The 19,444-nt window shown below is 47.3% G+C and overlaps 1 protein-coding gene across 2 annotated transcripts in view; it reads right to left on the bottom strand.

Annotated features, from left to right (window-relative positions):
* Positions 1–19,444, bottom strand: part of drosha (drosha ribonuclease III) — a 159,365-nt gene that overhangs the window by 86,502 nt on the left and 53,419 nt on the right. For both annotated transcript variants that reach the window (XM_078200076.1, XM_078200065.1), the window contains 4 exons: positions 16,185–16,292; positions 7,226–7,333; positions 4,015–4,153; positions 2,070–2,130 (listed from right to left, as the gene is read on the bottom strand). In XM_078200076.1, the coding sequence (XP_078056202.1) occupies positions 2,070–2,130; positions 4,015–4,153; positions 7,226–7,333; positions 16,185–16,292 (416 nt within the window). The remainder of the gene's footprint in view (positions 1–2,069; positions 2,131–4,014; positions 4,154–7,225; positions 7,334–16,184; positions 16,293–19,444) is intronic.

Genomic DNA, 19,444 nt, shown 5'->3' with positions numbered 1-19,444 from the left:
TCATTCTAATGGGCAGAAAGGCACGCGCGAAGGAGCAAAGCAAAAGGCAGAAAACCACACTTGTATTAAGAATACGCACAGCTCTCCAGTTTTGAACCAAGGCAGATGGTGCGGAAATGCCAGTGCTATATTTAAAGGGTTCGGTTCTGCATCAGTCCCATCTGCTTAAAAGCTTTTGTAAATGCTATCCCTCATGAACAGATGTGGTGCAAGAGGAAAATAGTTCAGACTGAAGAGGTGCCAGTGTGCGTGTGTGTGAGGAGAGCTGAAACTGGATCACAAAGGGAAAACATGCTGAATTATAGCAGATTAGATTGTTTTCTATCAATATTTCATTAATCAGTCACTGATTTAATTTCGAGTAAACTATCTGTACGGCACGGTGGCCCAGTGGTTAGCGCTGCTGCCTCACAGCGCCAGGGACCCGGGTTCGATTCCAGCCTCGGGTCACTGTCTGTGTGGAGTTTGCACGTTCTCCCTGTGTCTGCGTGGGTTTCCTCCGGGTGCTCCGGTTTCCTCCCATAGTCCAAAGATGCGCGGATTAGGTGGATTGGCCATTGCTAAATTGCCCCCTTAGTGTCAGGGGAACTAGCTAGGGTAAATGTATGGAATTATGGAGATAGGGTCTGGGTGGGATTGTGGTTGGTGCAGACTTGATGGGCCAAGTGGCCTCCTTCTGCACTGTAGGAATTCTATGATCTTATGGATATCTGCAAAACTCACGGCGGCACAGTGGTTAGCACTGCTGCTTTACAGCACTAGGGACCCGGGTTCAATTCCCGGCGTGGGTCACTGTCTGTGTGGAGTCTGCACGTTCTTCCCCTGTCTGCATAGCTTTCCTCCAGGTGCTCCAGTTTCCTTCCACAGTCCGAAAAACGTGACGGTTAGGTGCATTGGCCATGCTAAATTCTCCCTCAGTGTACCCGAACAGAGTGTGGCGACAAGGAGATTTTCACAGTAACTTCATTGCAGTGTTAATGTAAGCCTACTTGTGACAGTAATAAATAAGCTTAAAAAAAACTTTCAAACTCCTGCTCACTTGCGCACAAGTTCACTCCACACAACAAAGAGGTGAGCCTAGACCAAGCGCTTAATGCTTTCCAATTACTGGGAAGTACCTATACTGGAACTGAAACATATTCGTGAAAGAAAGACTTGTGTTTCTATAGCGTCTTTCGTAACCGTGGGCCAATTCCAAATGCACTGCAGCCAATGAAATACTTCTCAAGTACAGTCACTGCTGTAGTGGAATTTAGGATATCAGATCAGCCACGATCTCATTGAACAGTGGAGCAGACTCGATGGGCAGAATGGCCGACTTCTACTCCTATGTCTTCTTGAAACACTGCAATCGATATGTGCACAGCAAGCTCCCACAACAGCAACAAAAGAATGGCCAGACAATCTTTGTTTGTGATATTGGTTGAGGGGTAAACATTGTCCAGGTCTCCCTGGTTTTCCTTCAAAACACTGCCATGGGATCTTTCAAGTCCACCCAAGAGATCTTGGTTTAACTCATCTGAAAGGGATGCAGCACGGTGGTACAGTGGTTCGCACTGTTGCCTTACAGTGCCAGGGACCCGGCCTTGGGTGACTGTCTGGAGTTTGCACATTCTCCCCGTGTCTGCGTGGGTTTTCCTCCGGGTGCTCCAGTTTCCTCCCACACTCCAAAGATGTGCAGGTTAGGTGGATTGACCATGCTAAATTGACCCTAGTGTCAGGGGGATTAGCAGTGTAAATATGTGGGGTTACAGGAATAGAGCTTGGGTGGGATTGTGGCCAGTGCAGACTTGATGGGCCAAATGGCCTCCTTCTGCACTGTAGGGATTCTACGATTCTATGAAAGAAGGCGCATCTGACCACGCTGCATTCCCTCAGTGCTACACTGGGAGTAACGCTTGGACACAAGTCTGAACTTCCTCAAAGACAGCAGAGCTATCCACTGAGACACGATGGCACAGTCAGACTCTGGACTGCGAGCCTTCAATGTAGCATTGTCTTTCCCCCGTAATTAAACAGGGACTGAAGGTAAACCATGCTTATTATCGAAAAAAAACTCAAAGACATACCTCGAGGGAGTTGGGTCATCTTGACCAAGGCGCGACATAATGTTTATTAAGGTGTTTATACCTGTTAAGGAGGAACACAGAAACGGCACATGATTCACTGACAAAGACACGTTACTGAAAGGTTGGATAGAAGATGCAGTAATGACTGAATGCCAGACGTACAGATTGCTTGCAACACATGGTGGCCTGAAACGCGAGATCTTTTACCTGAAGTTCACTACACGACATTAATCTTTTGGCTTACCCTGCCGCGTGTCCAAACAAACTTTGAGAACTTCACTTTGCAGGATGGTTTGCTTTACCCTAGCGAGCAGATTCAGGGGGAGGGACCGATCGTTTAGGACTAAAACAATGAGAAATGTCTTCACTCAGAGGGTTGTGAATCTTTGGAATTCTCTACCCGTGAGGGCTGTGGATGCTCCATCACTGAGCATTTTTAAAGCTGGGACAGAAAGATTTTTGGCCTCTTGGGGAATGGTTGAGGAGGGGTTGGAGAAACTTGGTTTGTTCTCACTGGAACGAGTGAGGTTGAGGGGCGACCTGATAGGAGACTACAAGATTATGAGAGACATGGACAGAGTGGATAGTCAGAAGCTTTTTCCCAGGGTGGAAGAGTCAATTACTAGGGGGCACAGGTTTAAGGTGCGAGGGGCAAGGTTTAAAGGAGATGTATGAGGCAGGTCTTTTTTACACAGAGGGTGGTGGGTGCCCGGAACTCGCTGCCGGGGGAGGTAGTGGAAGCGGATACAGTAGTGACTTTTAAAGGGCGCCTGGACAAAAACATGAATAGGATGGGAATAGAGGGATACGGTCCCCGGAAGGGTAGGGGTTTTAGTTCAGTCGGGCAGCATGGTCGGTGCAGGCTTGGAGGGCCGAAGGGCCTGTTCCTGTGCTGTAATTTTCTTTGTTCTTTGAATCAGTCGGACGGGGAGCAGGCGGGATTGAGTCAGTAGAGGTCAGCCCATGATCGCTTTGAATGATGGGGCAGGCTCGAGGGCCTCTAATACGCTCCTATTTCTTCTGGATCGCTGGAACGTGGCAAATCAAATCTCATTTTGATAACAGGACACTCCAGAAACTTTGTCAGTTTGATTGTTTTCCATGAAACTGAAAAACCGTGGGAAGGATTTTCCACCCCCCCCCTCCCCTCCCCCACAGTGTGTTTCTTGGTGGCGGAGGCAGCCACCATTGGCTGTGGGCTGGGGGGGGTCGGGGTTTTCCGTCCCACTGCTGCCAACGGGGGTTTCTTGTTGCTTGCACCCTTGGGCCCTGGGGAACCTGTGGCTGGGGGACCCGGCATCAGCGGGACAGGAAGTTCTCATCAGCAGGGACAGTGAGAAAATCCCACCCCGTGACTCTATTTCACAAGATTGCATTTTGTGCCATAGATGGGGGAGTGAGGACGTTCGAGAGTTTACCGACACTCCCTGTACAACATGAGGAGAATGACCTTTCTTCCTGATCGGTTGGGGAAGGAATAAAGAGTCACCAAATCTCAAAAGGTGGGTACCGACTCACTGAGTTCTTTCAAGTAAGGGCTCGGCCTGTTACTGGCTGTGAGGCGGACATTGCCTATCATCAGGATCTCCCGCACTAGTTTAAAATCACTCTGCCCGGGTCGGGGAGGAATTTACTGTAACTTCCTTTCCCTCCCCAGTAGGGCTGGGCTGCTATCTGAGTTTTTTTACACCACTCCCAGGAGACCACTTGGTTCCAGTTGCAGTAAAAAGTGTACGTTTTGTGTGAGACTCATTGGATGGTCCTGGGGGTCTTCGGATCATCCGACCTGCCCTGTACAAAATATCTACCCCCCCCCCAACTCCACTTGGAAGTGCATGTGTGTGTCTCTGTGTGTGTGTTGAAAACCTAGATGGTATGATGGCTCGTAAACCTCTGCAACAAATTCTAAAACCCAGCCATCTGTGTGATCCAGCTTCCCATTTACCTTTCTTCCTCATATACATGTGATGAACCTTCCTATCTCCGTACTTGGGTTGTCGGATGCCACAGTTCGACAAAGAGTTTCTTGCGTGATCCGGGTTCATTCCGAAATTTAGATGGTGGCTCGGGTGGGTCATTGCAAGCTAAAGAGGCAAGTCAGAGGTAAGCCAGGAGAGAGAGAGAATTAACCATTCATAAGCACCATTCAACAGAAAGTCTAAGATAAAATATCTGACCAACAATTAATAACCCTACCACTGATTTGCCCAAGTTCACTCTCTAAAGTTGGTGGTTGGGGCTCAGTTCATTTACAAGGTACCTGTATTTCTGTATCTGAAATACTGGAACCACCAAGGCTATGGACCAGGTGCTGGGAAAACAGGATTAAAATGAGAGGCAAGTTTATTTTTTCATGGTAAATGTGCGGGGTTAAGGGGCTAGGAAAGGAGAAGAGGGGCCGGGGGAAAGACATCCTGTCAGAGAGCCAGTGCAGACTCGATGGGCCGAATGGCTTCTTTCTGCACTGTAGGGATTCTATTCTGCGGAACTCCAGTTTCAGTGGCATCGTTAAAACAAAAATACTCAGGAATAATAAATGAGGAAAGAACACCGGGTACACGAAAAAAATATCACAACTGTCCCACTAAGTTTCAGTGCAGAATACAAATCACCAATGGACAGGCAACCAGCTCCTGACGTAAAGGTCAAACCTTCTGGAGTAATTGATAAGGATGTTGTATCTCCAGGCTTTTTTTATAAAAACGTTAACGACCCACACTGGCAAGCGAGAAAACACACACTGCCTCAAGGTCACATTAAAACAAAGCTTCTGAATGCCCGCAGTCTGTCCACGGGGGAAAGGGGGTTAGCAGATGAATAAAAGAGCAGCAAGTTTAAATCCCTGCAGTTTTTCCACGGATATTTTGATTCGCTGTCGAGTTACAATGAAAGGTCAGCCCCCACCTTTCCCCAGTAATTGGGGAAACTTTCAAATAGCTGTAAACCGTGCAGTTTCTTATACCGACTTCCAGCAAACTTTTAAGAGAGAAAGGTCACCGCATCAGTATCACAGGGCGGTTACAGCACAGAAGAAGGCAATTAGGCCCATCCTGTCCGTCCTGGTCCTCTGAAGGAGCAGTTCACCTTAAGTAACCCTCTGTGAAAAGCACATCAAGGCATTCGCTGCACAAAGAGATCCCACAATCGGCAATGAGATTTCAAACCCAGGCAGCATTTACGGCTGCCTCAACACCAAAGGGAACACTTCCCCCAAACGCAGCGTCACAAAATTGTTCCAGCACAGAATGAGGCCACTCGGCTCACAGTGTCTGAACCGAGTTTCGACTTGACTCTCCCGCCTTCTTCCTGTAACTCTGCAGATTCTCTTTCAAGCTAACACTCCCAATTCCTTTCTGTATGGTTCAGCTGAACCTGCCTGTCTGAATAAATAGATAGAATTCATATGTATGTAGGATGTTAGACTTTAGAACCGAGAAAGTGGACACATATTCATGTGCAGCCATTTTTACCCAGAAGCCTACAAGCATAGACATGGCAGATGACTGCTTTGGTTTCAACAGGTGTTAAACAGACATTGATTACACCACGCATAAATTTAACTTCAGGGCCTGTCAAGTTCTCTTCATGCTAAGAGAGGATAAGAAAAGCTCTAAAGTACTTTTCAAAGGGATTTTAAACGCTTTTAAGATGGTATTGTCTCTCCTTAGATTCTTAGATCAGGCGGCATGGTGGCACAGTGGTTAGCACTGCTGCCTCACAGCCCCACGGACCCGGGTTCGATACTGACCTTGGGTGACTGGCCAAAATTTTACCGGCACGCCCGCCCCGATTCCAGGGGCGGGCGAGGCTCAGAGAACGGCATTCTCCGTTGGCCTCGGGTGGACATGCTGGTAAAATTCCGTCCTGGAGCTTGCACGTTCTCCCCCGTGTCTGTGAGAGTTTCTTCCAGGTGCTGCAGCTTCCTCACACAGTCCAAAGATGCACAGGTTAGGTGCATTGGCCATGTTAAATTGTCGATTAGTGGGGACTAATGGGGTAAATACGTGGGGATACAGGGATAGGGCGGGGGGTGGGATTGGGCAAGATGCTCTGTCGGAGAGTCGGTGCAGACTCAATGGGCCAAATGGCCTCCTTCTGCACTGTAGGGATTCTACAATTCTTACCTCAGCAAATTAGAAAACCATTCTTTCAAAAATCTATTCCTCTATTCAAAATTTAAAATCACTTCTATAAAAAACTGAAATGATTGGAGATAAATGGGAGCGAAATTAAGGACATATTAAAGAATATGATGATTATATATAGGCTCACAACGTGGATAATAAAACCATTTTAACAATTAAATCTGTGAATAATGACACATCTCAGAGGAGGGGTTAATCCTGCACTGTATGGATTCCACGAACAGAATCAATTTTCAAATCAAATATACCGAACAGAAGAGAAAAAAAACACTTCAAAGCAGAGAGCTGGCATGCCATTTCCATGCTAAACTGGCTCAGAACCCAATTGGCACACATGCCCACCCACCGCCCTATCCCCCTAACCCCACGTATTCTCCTAATCTACTGAGAGACAATTTAACATGGCCAACGCACATAACCTGAGCATCTTTGGACTGTGGGAGGAAACCGGAGTACCCGGAAGAAACTCTTACAGACAAGGGGAGAACGCGTGAACACCGCACAGACAGTCACCCAAGGTCAGAATCGAACCCGGGTCCCCTGGCGCTGTGAGGGAGCAGTGCTAACCACTGTGCCACACATAGCGGGAGAAACTGCGTATGTACTGGCAACTTCTCTGCAGACAGAGTGAATGTGCATCACTGTTTCTGGTGCTGAGCGGGGTATGGGTTAGGAGTTACAGTGTGAAGCAAAGTAAAACTTGCACTGTTGACTGAAGTGGGAATCTTGAACTAGATGCCATAAGAGCCTGCCGCCCCACCCCGCACCCCATTCTCCCCCCCCCCATTTGCGCTAAACAGAGACCAATCTCCAATCCCATCTCCACTCCCCGCAGCCCCCCCAAACAAAACTGAACCCCAAGAAGCCAGCCTCCAGCCCCATTTCCCCTCTCCACCCCAGAACTTGCAACCTCAACCAGAAACAAAGTGTGAATATCGGACTTGTGCAATGTCAACACCGCGTGGCTATTACATTGCTACAGCGGAAAAGGAAAGGTTAAGGAGTATTTACCTGGAGCAGACAGCGTTCCTTAAACATGTATCCCAGCAGCTTATCCAAGTGCATCAGACACTGATGATATCTGATGTGGTGGGTCAGTACAGGCAACATCATGGCATGCTGAAATCACATAAGCAGGCGAGAAGAATTACTGGAGCCTCTCCGTTTACACTGCAGTCATTTCCACTAATTTGTGTTCACGGGCAGAGCCCCACATATCAGCAGCTCATATCCAGAACTCAGATTCATCAAATTTAATAAATTCATGTTCCTGCTGACTGCGGCTGTCTCTGTTTCATGAGGCAGAAATTTGTTAAAATCGACCATTGCATTCCATTAGTTGGCTTCACATCGCTTCTATCTCCCAGCGGTGTGTGCAATACACCATGCCACACACTCCCTGACAGCTCACAGCAGCCGCTACTGAAATCAGACAAACTCACGGCACAGAAGGTGGCCTTTCGGCCCCTCCTGTCCATACTGGTTCTTTACAAAGCGCAGTTGTGCTAAGCACCACACCCCTCTATTTGTCTGTAACCAGTGAATTTTCTCATCTCCAAGAAACTTGTGGGCGGCACGGTAGCACAGTGGTTAGCACTGCTGCTTCACAGCTCCAGGGTCCCGAGTTCGATTCCCGGCTCGGGTCACTGTCTGTGTGGAGTTTGCACATTCTCCTCGTGTCTGCGTGGGTTTCCTCCGGGTGCTCCGGTTTCCTCCCACAGTCCAAAGATGTGCAGGTTAGGTTGATTGGCCAGGTTAAAAATTGCCCCTCAGAGTCCTGAGATGCGTAGGTTAGAGGGATTAGCAGGTAAAATATGTGGGGGTAGGGCCTGAGTGGGATTGTGGTCGGTGCAGACTCGATGGGCCGAATGGCCTCCTTCTGCACTGTAGGGTTTCTATGATTCTATGAAACTGTTCCACTTCCTTTTAAAATCATTTCTGAAATCCGCTCCCACCACATTAACAGGTGCACAATTCCAGATCCTGACAACTCGTTTAGTCAAGTAATTTCCCTTCATCACTGACCTAGGTTTTTTGCCAATCATTTAAAATCTATTACTATTGATTTAGGGGTGGCGCAGTGGTTAGCGCTGCTGCCTCACAGCGCCAAGGACCCGGGTTCAATTCCGGCCTCGGGTCACTGTCTGTGTGGAGTCTGCACGTTCTCCCCGTGTCTGTGTGGGTTTCCTCCGGGGGCTCCAGTTTCCTCCCACAGTCTAAAGATGTGCGGGTGAGGTGGATTGGCCACGCTAAATTGCCTTGTGTCAGGGGGATTAGCAGAGTAAATAAGTGGGGTTACAGGGATAGGGCCTGGGCGGGATTGTTGACAGTGCAGACTCGATGGACCGAATGGCCTCCTTCTGTACTGTAGGGATTCTATGACTCTGAATATTGAGAATAATTTCTTTTATCCACTCTTACCAAAACATCCCATCATTTTGAAAACCTCTTAGTTCACCTCTTCACGACTTCTGTGCTGAGCAGAACTTTTCCAACCTCTCCTCAGAACTGAAGTCCCTCATCTCTGGTCAGTCTCCTCTGTGCCCTTCCTAATGCCTTCCTAAATCTTTCCCGAAGTGTGGGCTCAGAATTATCGACACGGCTCCTCAGGCCTAACCAATGATTTAGAAAGTTCCAGCAATCATCTCTCTGTTTTTGTATTTGACAACTCTCCTCATAAACCCAAATAGCCTGTTAAATACCAGATGCATTTCTGTACAATTTCAAGAAGAAATTAGGTGTAGCTCTTTGGGCTAAAGGGATGGGGGAGGAAGATGGGATCAAGATATTGAATTGGATGGTCAGCCATGATCAGAATGAACAACGGAGCAGACTTGAGGGGCTGAATGGCCTACTCCTGCTTCTATTTTCTATATTTCTGCGACTACTCAGGACAGGATGGAGCTGCTTTGAAAGTGCACCCATGGGTAAGTCAAACAAGAAGTTTAGTTTGGGGCCTGGACTGGGTGTTCTTCCAGCTCGATATTTCCATATTCTGGCAGTAGCAGAAGACAATGTCAACCTTACTTTGTCACTGGGTGGAAATCTGTGCAGCGAACATTTATTCTCCTGCGGAGCAATTCACTGGGATTCGAGAACAAGTACTGGACCAGAAGGATGGATCACTCCTTGGCAGATACACAATGGACTAAGCAACAGACGCTTAGTAACTGAAGTTAAATTCCAAAATGAACACGTGCCTCAGTCGCCGTATGTTTTAAAAGGCTAGGTGTACCATGAGCCATGTGATTGCCCACAAGAAGGTGCAACCAACTGGTACGAGGGTATGCACTGTCCTCAGGCTTTTCCACAGATACAGCAAGATTTGGTTCATGATCTTTTTGTGGATCCAGACAGAATTGCTATCGAATTTGCAAAAAGATTGAGCCCTCCCCTCTTGCCAGCTAGCAACACTTAACCGGGGGGGGGGGGCGTTGATGGAACTCAGATCCCCAAGCAATAGTGTCCAAACTGGGGTTCAGAGTTCACCGCCATTGGCAGCATCAGGCCACGCCCAATACCTGTTGACTAAGCGCCAGAAAAAAAATTATTTTGAATGCCTTAAGATTTACTGCAGAATCAACAATAATCTCTCCCTCAATGTCAACAAAATGAAGGAGATAGTCATCGACTTCAGGAAGCGTAGTGGAGAACATTCCCCTGTCTACATCAACGGGGACTATGTAGAAAGGGTCAAGAGCTTCAGGTTTTTAGGTGTCCAGATCACCAACAACCTGTCCTGGTCCCCCATGCAGACACTATAGTTAAGAAAGCCCACCAACGCCTCTACTTTCTCAGAAGACTAAGGAAATTTGGCATGTCAGCTACGACTCTCACCAACTTTTACAGATGCACCATAGAAAGCATTCTTTCTGGTTGTACCACAGCTTGGTATGGCTCCTGCTCTGCCCAAGACTGCAAGAAGCTGCAAAAGGTCATGAATGTAGCCCAATCCATTACGCAAACCAGCCTCCCAGCCATTGACTCTGTCTACACTTGCCGCTCAGAAAAGCCTCTCAATGCCATCATGCCTAACTTTACCTGAACCCACCCATCCGCCTTGTCTGTCAAAAATACGAACGCCAGCTAAGACCCCAGGTTCAATTCCCGACGCATGCGGTAACTGCACACTGGTAAGAGTCAAAACAAGAGATGAGATGAGGGGGAAAGTTGGACATGGTGAATAAAATTTGCTTCTTTCGACAGTTCCATGGGCAAAATCCCCCTCACCTGGAGAGAGCGAGATCTCGCCTACCCTGCTCGTGCTTTGTGCTGTTAGCTGATCTCATCTGGGGTGATCTTGATAGATCAAGAACCACAATTAACCCTCAGGCTAGAGAGCGCAGAATTAGCTGCGGCACTCGAAAATCGTTATATCCACGAATCCGAAATCTAATCAGCGATAATGAACTAAAAACCCAGCGCAAATTGCATGTGTTGGCACAGTAATTACTGGCACTCAGCTTTTGTACGTGTCATAATAGGAAACCTTTGATCGAACCCATTTAAAAGACGCACACCTTCCTGTGCGCCATTGCTTCGAGAAAATTACATTGATTGACTTTGGGCTAATTTCACCAGAGCAAAAGCAGATGCTTAACTTCACATTGTAATTCAGACAGTTCTGAGAGGTTTTATCAATATCTCATTAATGTTAATTCTTTATATAATAACGCCAGTGCATACTTATCCTTGCAACCTTCAACTACCATAACTAGGCTTAATTCAACTCATTATCAAGAGATTTAAATTGCAACAGTGGAAGGTTATTCTGTAAATCTACTATCCCCAGGTTGGGAGGGGGCGGAAATAAAATTTGCACAACCTTCGAAATTCTTAATGTTCATGTACTTATAAAAATCAGTGCACAAGAATCAAACAGCTCTGCAACTACACACGCAGCATTAAAGTTTTGACAAGTGCTAATGCTATTGGGGTGTCTTGCGGGGGGGCTGAAACACGGGCCCAAGCGGACCCACGTCAAAAACCAGAAAGTTAGCACACATGGTTCTGGAGAAGGATGGAGGGGGTCAGTCACAGAGGGCAGTGAAGAAGTTCTCAGGATGGCAGAGGTTGGATTGGTTATACTCTAAGGCATGGGGACTTGCTGAATGAGGAAACTGGAGGAAGATTAGAGGGATGGAGAGCAAGAGGGAGAAGGAGACGGAGGATGTTAGACAACTGGAAATTGAAAACGAGAGATTCCTCAGCAACGGAGGAAGAAAGTGCACGTCTGAGAGGCATGGAGACATGAGCAAAGGACCTGATCTGAGGAAGATCACTAATAAATGGCTCCCAAGCCAAATGGTAAGGTATGAAACTAGATACGATTCTTTATCTTAATAGCTTGTTTATTTACAGGATGCAACATTAGAAATGCCTGCTTCCGAGGGGCGACACGGTGGCACAGTGGTTAGCACTGCTGCTTCACAGCGCTAGGGACCCGGGTTCGATTCCCGGCCTTGGGTCACTGTCTGTGTGGAGTCTCCACGTTCTCCCCATGACTGCGTGGGTTTCCTCCGGGTGCTCCAGTTTCCTCCCACAGTCTGAAAGACGTGCTAGTTAGGTGCGTTGACCATACTAAATTCTCCCTCAGGTGCCCGAGTGTGGCGACTAGGGGATTTTCACAGTAACCTCATCGCAATGTTAATGTGAGCCTACTTGTGACTAATAAATAAAACTTAAAATGTAAACTTACCAACCCTGTGTCCCAGCAGTCCCCTTTAGATGTGCTCAACCAATACCCTCCACATGTTTATCGCTAACCTTAACAATACAATTAACATAACGAACAATCACCACAACTACAGCGCTGTAATAACACCAGAATTCAGCGCGCTCTTCGCTGTACCAGAGGGAGATCTTTCACTGTTCATGCCACCAGTTCTACACACAGAATAAGGGGGGGCAATTCTCCCATTGCAACCCACAACTTGTCTGGCGGGTCGGGCTGGGAGATGCGCGTCGCCGGCCTTTTTCCGGGATTTGCGCATGCGCCGGGAACGCATGTACATCGCCCAGAGCCAGCAAGCAGTCGCCGGTCAGACCACGCTGGAAACCGGCGGGAAAGCAGGTAAGTCATTTGAATCTTTTTTTAATGTAGTTTAAATATGTTTTGCACTCATTGTCGGGAATTTACGGTCCCGATTGAATCTCCCACTCCGCCAGGAATACTTCATTCCAGTGGGGTTTAGACTAGCTACCCACGTTCGGTGAACTAGCGGGAGACCCTGCCGGAATGAAGGGGGGGGGGGGGGGCAATCGGGGCCCCCAGGGGGTCGGGAGGTGGGGTGGGTGGCACCCTGGCAGTGCCAGCCTGTGCCCCTTGGCACTGCCCAATGGGCAAAGTGCGCAAGCCCAGGGGGCACCTTGGCGCTGCCCATCTGGCATCAAGCAGTGCCAATGGGGCGGGGCCTATTGTGGGTGGGGCCTAGGGGCAATCCCGGTGCCATTCTGCATTGGGATCAGTCTGGGCTGGAGGGAAGGCAACAATTTGGCAGCTGGGGGGAGGTGTGCTCTGCCGTGGGGGGTGGAGGGGCATCATGGGCTGGCCCGGGAATTGTTGTGGGGGCCATGATCGGGCCGTGGGGGTCCCGGGCTGCCAGCAATTGAGATGGCCAGCAAACGGGGAGTCTAAGATCGGGACCACTGCACATGAGCAGAGCTTTGGAGCTGTCAGACTCCAGTGCAAATAGGCTATGAGATTCACGACTGGGACCTCTGCAGTGCACAGAGTGTGGGTGAAGTTGAACTGATCTAGAACAGTTTTCCCACCAATTCAGCACTTTTGGGAGAATCGCCCCCACGGTTTCCAATTCAGCACAACACTGAGATAGTGGAGCACAGACAGACGGCCATATTTAGGGGAGGTTTTATGAAGGGATTGGATGACTATTTCACCAAGTTAGAGCTAGTGACAAGCAGCACGAGCAATATGAGGAGCCTGGGAGACATTTCTTTATGCAAAGAGTTTGCGGAACATGAAGAGCTCCATCACAGCGAGTAGCTGAGGCGGAAAACATTGCCATTTTAAAGGGAAAAAATGGAAAAATACTTGAAGCAGAGAAAGGAAACTTGGTCAAGGGGCGAGAGCAGAGCTGTCAAATTAAAATTGCTCCACTCGAGCACCAGCACTATGATGCTGAGTATAAAAGCCTCCTTGTGCAAGGCAAACATCGACAATTCTTCCATTGAGCATCTAAAAAAGGAGAACTAAAGGGAGAAGGTGGAGGAATGATACTAGATGAGATTCAGAGAGCCAGTGTGGACACAAAGGGCTGAATGGCTTCTAAAGAGGGTACAAAGGAGTCTATCGAGTTTAAGGGTCGTACAGAAGAGTGCCCAGGGTCGGAGCAGGGTGCCTGAGGATTAATCACTTCACAGAGTTACAATTGACACAAAGTTAAGAGGTTGTGCAGGGAAGTTACAAAGGAATATTCAGCATTTGGAAGGCCGTGGTAGAATCAGAGAAAGTCAGTGTGGATTTACAAAAGGGAAATCATGCTTGACGAATCTATTGGAATTTTCTGAGGATGTAACCAGGAGAGTTGACCGAGGAGAACCAATGGATGTGGTTTATTTAGACTTTCAGAAGGCTTTCGACAAGTTCTCACATAACAGACTATTATATGAAGTCAAAGCACATGGGATTGCAGGTAATGTCTGGAGATGGATAGAAAGCTGGTTAGCAGATAGAAAGCAAAGAGTTAGCATAAATAGGTCATTTTCAAATTGGCAGTCAGTCAGTGACTAGTGGGGTTCCGCAGGGATCTGTGCTAAGACCCCAACTGTTCACATTATATATTAATGATCTGGAAAAAGGAACTGAGTGTATTATCTCCAAATTTGCAGATGATACAAAGTTGGGTGGGAGAGTGAGCTGTGAGGAGGATGCAGAGATGCTTCAGTGTGCTTTGGACAGGCTGAGTGTATGGGCATATGCAGTATAATGTGGATAAATGTGAGGTTATCCACTTTGATTGCAATAATAGGAAGACAGATTATCACTTGAATTGGGTGTAAATTGAGAGAGGTGGATACTCAACGAGATCTTGCAGTCCTTGTGCATCAGTTGCTGAAAATAAGCACGCAGGTACAGCAGGCAGTAAAGGCGGCAAATGGTATGTTGGCCTTTATAGCGAGAGATCTTGAGTATAGCAATAGGGCTGTTTTACTGCAATTGTATAGGTCATTGGTAAGGCCACACCTGGACTATTGTGTGCAGTTTTGGTGTCCTTATCTGAGGAAGGATGTCCTTGCTATAGAGGGAGTGCAGCAAAGGTTTACCAGGCTGATCCCTGAGATGGCAGGTCTGTCATATGAGGAGAGACTAAGTCGGTTAAGATTATATTCACTGGAGTTTAGAAGAGTGAGAGGGGATCTCATAGAAACTTATAAAATTCGAACAGGGTAGATTTAGAAAGAATGTTCCCGATGGTGGGGGAGTCCAGAACTAGGGGTCATAGTTTGAGGATAAGGGGAACCTTTTAGAACTGAGGTGAGGAGAAATTTCTTTACCCAGAGAGTGGTGAATGTGTGGAATTCACTTCTTCAGAAAGTAGTTGTGGCCAAAAAATGGTCTGATTTCAAGAAGAAATTAGATGTAGCTCTAGGGGCCAAAGGGATCAAGGGATATGGGTGGGGGATCTGGATATCGAAGGCGATGATCAGCCATGATCAAGATGAATGGCGGAACAGGCTCAAAGGGCCGAGTGGCTTCCTCCTGCTTCTAGTTTCTATGTTATATAGATGGACAAAGCGATTGAGTAAAACCATGGCAGATGGAGAGAAGCGAGGGGTCCCATCAGAAAGATGAATCAGAACATTTTGGTGAAAGCTAAGCTGTTGTGGAGGAACGAAGGGATTAGATTGAAGTGGCCATGTGCGCAGATTCATTACAAACCGGTGGCAAAAAGGGAAATGAGAATGATCTTTATCTGAAGGGGGCTAAAATACAAAAGCCAGGAGGCTGAGCCTTACTCAGATCCCACTGAGATCTCCAAAACCTCTGGTGGTGGAGAGGATACAATGTAAATTCACCAGCAAAACTCCAGGGTTGAAATCATTTCATTATTATGAAGAGGGAGGCATAAACCTGGTTTGTCGTCTCTTGCGTTTAGAAAGCGGAGGGTTGATCTAACCAAGGTCTTTATAATGAAGGATTCCACCGGGTTGATGGAGAGAAACTGGTGGGAATAAGGTAGTCGAATGCGTCGTTAAGAGAAGGATCTTCTTTATATCAATGAATAACATTGTTTAACAAAACAGTAGCAAACAAAAGAAAACAGGAGCACCAGAGAACAGGTCTGGAGGATTCTCTTGCAGACTGAGGCCCCGCCCAAATGCTCAGAAGGAGTGAGGCTTATAAGGACACTCTGGAACAAGAGCAGTGAGGCAAGATGGTAAAATCAGAGCAGGAAGTGAGACCAAGAAGAGTTTCCCACATGAAGGGGAGGGTATCAAAATATAGAGTCAATTGAAAACTTTAAGACGGAGATGAGTAGATTGCTGTTCATAGAAATCATAGAAATCATAGAAACCCTACAGTGCAGAAGGAGGCCATTCGGCCCATCGAGTCTGCACCGACCACAATCCCACCCAGGCCCTACCCCCACATATTTACCCGCTAATCCCACTAACCTACGCATCACAGGGCTCTAAGGGGCAATTTTTAACCTGGCCAATCAACCTAACCCGCACATCTTTGGACTGTGGGAGGAAACCGGAGCACCCGGAGGAAACCCACGCAGACACGAGGAGAATGTGCAAACATGTTCTAGCAAACATGTTCTAACAAACATGTTAGGTGAGGGTGTCAGGGAATATAGAGCAAAGGCGAGTAAAATGGAATTGAAGTACAAATCACATAATCTAAAAGAGAGGTGAAACAGGTTTGTAGGGTCCCTTCATGTATCACAGGCTGTTAGGCTAAATAACCCAATCCATTTTATACAAATAGGTCAACACATACCTGACAGACATCTGAACGTACGCCAGTCTTCCAGAAACCCTGACTGCTCAGTTCCACTGTTACCTCACGCCGCATTGTGTTCTTCTGTCGGATCTTCTGCAAAGCTTCCTGAAATTAATGTAAATACTGGATTGTGTGAAATGCCGCAGTGGGATGCACCAATGCCAACACTCCCCAAAATAACATACCTTGAACTTTGATGAGGATCTGCACTCGCACCAAGTTTGACTCCCCCATTAACCCTGCGTTCACTCACCTACATTGAGGAACTCCTCAATTATAATCCCTCACCTCACCCCTTCCCTGTCTCAGTGATTGCCTCGGTATACAACCTTCCAAAAATACCTGTGCTCCTCCGATTCAGGCCTCTTGTAGAGTCAACTTTGATCTACCATTTGCAATCATGCCTTCAACTGCCCGCACCCAGAGGTCCAGAATTGTCCCCATAAACCTCACTGACCCTCTAACTCCCTCTCTCCTCCTTATTGGGCGGCACAGTGGTTAGCACTGCTGCCTCACAGCGCAAGGGACCCGGGTTTGATTCCTGGCTCGGGTCACTGTCTGTGCAGAGTCAGCACTTTCTCCCTGTGTGGGTTTCCTCCGGTTTCCTCCCACAGTCCAAAAGACGTGCTGGTTAAGTGGATTGGCCATGCTAAACTCTCCCTCAGTGTACCCGAACAGGCACCAGAGTGTGGCGACTGGGGGATTTTCACAGCGACTTCATTGCAGTGCTAATGTAAGCCTACTTGTGACACTAAACTTTGAACTTATTAGGAACAGATTAAAACTCTGTCTTTGACTCAGCTTTCGGTTATCTTGTATCTGCTCGCGTGGCTCTGTGTCAAATTCTGCTTGGTAATGTTCTTGTGAAGCATCTTGGGATGCTCGTCCACATTAAAGGTGCTATATAAATGCAAGCTGTTGTTGTTGCTGCGAAAGGACAGTCAAGGGAAGATGAGGATAGATTTTGTGAGCGTTGACGGTAATTAGCAGACACAGAATGCTTTTTAAACACTCTTCCCCGTGGTGTACAGCTTGGGTGCTAAAATAAAAGGAAGAGCTTGGAATCTTCAGAAACAATTGAGGTTGGAGCTTGGGTGGAATATCTTGCTGCACGTCTCCATTCAAAAGTGACTCAATCCTCCCCAAAAGTAGTAAACTGCACGAGAGGGTCGGAGCAGTAATTCACTGGTGAAGCAGGCACGGCGCTAAGCTAATGACAACTGGAAAATGTCAGACAAAGCAAAACTGCATTTCGGCGGCAGCGCAAAGCTGAGGTTCAGAAAGCAGTTTTCTTTCTCACCCCCCCGCCCCCCCCAATAAGGTTAATGATTCTCTTTATAAATAATCCACAGAGGTCTCTGTAGCTCTCTCAGTATGGCTGCATTACAAAGCGACCAGATCTAAAATGACATGTTCCTGAAATAAACCTGTATGAAAAATCATTTGATTTGTACTTTGTGTGAGCTCCCCAGTGTCCAGCCGTGGTGTTTGGGCTGTGCACATTATCTTGTGTGTGCAATTAGATGCGATTGCTTTGCTGTCAACTCCAACTAATGCAATTATAAGTTCAAACATAAAAACGCAGAGGGATCCCTTTTATTCTCTAGTTAACAGCCTGCTTATCATTTCCCTTTTTAATGAGGTTTATCATTTCCGTGACAGATTTCCCATTGCTTTCCAAGGATGAAAATGACAAACGAGAATTAAATAAACACAGGGTCATTAATTCGGGCCATTCTGTCATTCATAAAGGGTTAATAAATTAACTATTAAAACGTCTCAATCACCGTCCAGGCCAGCTCTTGCCAATTCAAAGAATTCCTACAGTGCAGAAGGAGGCCATTCAGCCCATTGAGGCTGCACCAACTCTCTCTGACAGAGTATCTTACCCAGGCCCTATCCCCGTAACCCCACACATTTCCCATGGCTACTCCCCCTAACCCCACACAGCTTTGGACACTAAGATTAGCACGGCCAATCCACCGAACCAGCATGTCTTTGGACTGTGGGAGGAAACCACAACACCTGGAGGAAACCCAGACAGACACAGGGAGAACATAGAAAAGCTACAGCACAAACAGGCCCTTCGGCCCACAAGTTGCGCCGAACATGTCCCTACCTACTAGGCTTACCGATAACCCTCTATCTTACTAACTTCCATGAACTTATCCAAAAGTCTCTTAAAAGACCCTATCGAATCCGCCTCCACCACCACTACCGGCAGCCAATTCCACGCACCCACCACCCTCTGAGTGAAAAACTTACCCCTAACATCTCCTCTGTACCTACTCCCCAGCACCCTAAACCTGTGACCTCTTGTGGCAACCATTTCAGCCCTGGGTAAAAGCCTCTGAGAATCCACACTATCAATACCTCTCAACATCTTATACACCTCTATCAGGTCACCTCTCATCCTTCGCTTCTCCAAGGAGAAAAGACCTAGCTCTCTCAACCTATCCTCATAAGGCATGCCACCTAATCCAGGCAACATCCTTGTAAATCTCCTCTGCACCCTTTCTATGGCTTCCACATCCTTTCTGTAATGAGGTGACCAGAACTGGGCACAGTACTCCAGGTGGGGTCTGACCAGGGTCCTATACACTGCAGCATTATCTCCCGATTTCTCAACTCAATTCCTCTATTGATGAAGGCCAGTATTCCATACGCCTTCTTAACCACAGCCTCTACCTGCGACGCTGCTTTGAGCGTCCTATGAACCTGGACCCCAAGATCCTTCTGATCTTCCACACTGCCAAGCATCTTATCCTTAATATTATATTCTTTCATCCTATTCGACCTGCCAAAATGAACTACCACACACTTATCTGGGTTGAAGTCCATCTGCCACTTCTCCGCCCAGTCTTGCATCTTATCTATGTCTCGTTGCAACTGCTGACATCCCTCTACACTATCCACAACACCACCAACCTTTGTGTCATCAGCAAACTTGCCAACCCATCCTTCCACTTCCTCATCCAGGTCATTTATAAAAATCACAAAGAGCAAGGGTCCCAGAACAGATCCCTGGGACACTCCACTGGTGACCGACCTCCATGCTGAAAAAGACCCATCTATAACCACTCTTTGCCTTCTGTGGGCAAGCCAGTTCTGAATCCACAAAGCAATGTCCCCTTGTATCCCATGCCTCTTCACTTTCTCAATGAGCATTGCATGGGGCACCTTATCAAACGCCTTGCTGAAATCCATATAAACTACATCTACCGCTCTTCCCTCGTTTATGTGTCTAGTTACATCTT

This window comes from Mustelus asterias, chromosome 2, assembly GCF_964213995.1.
Source record: "Mustelus asterias chromosome 2, sMusAst1.hap1.1, whole genome shotgun sequence".
Classification (NCBI taxonomy): Eukaryota; Metazoa; Chordata; class Chondrichthyes; order Carcharhiniformes; family Triakidae; genus Mustelus; species Mustelus asterias.
Note: the sequence above shows the minus strand (reverse complement) of the source record. Positions and strands in the feature narration are given on the sequence as shown.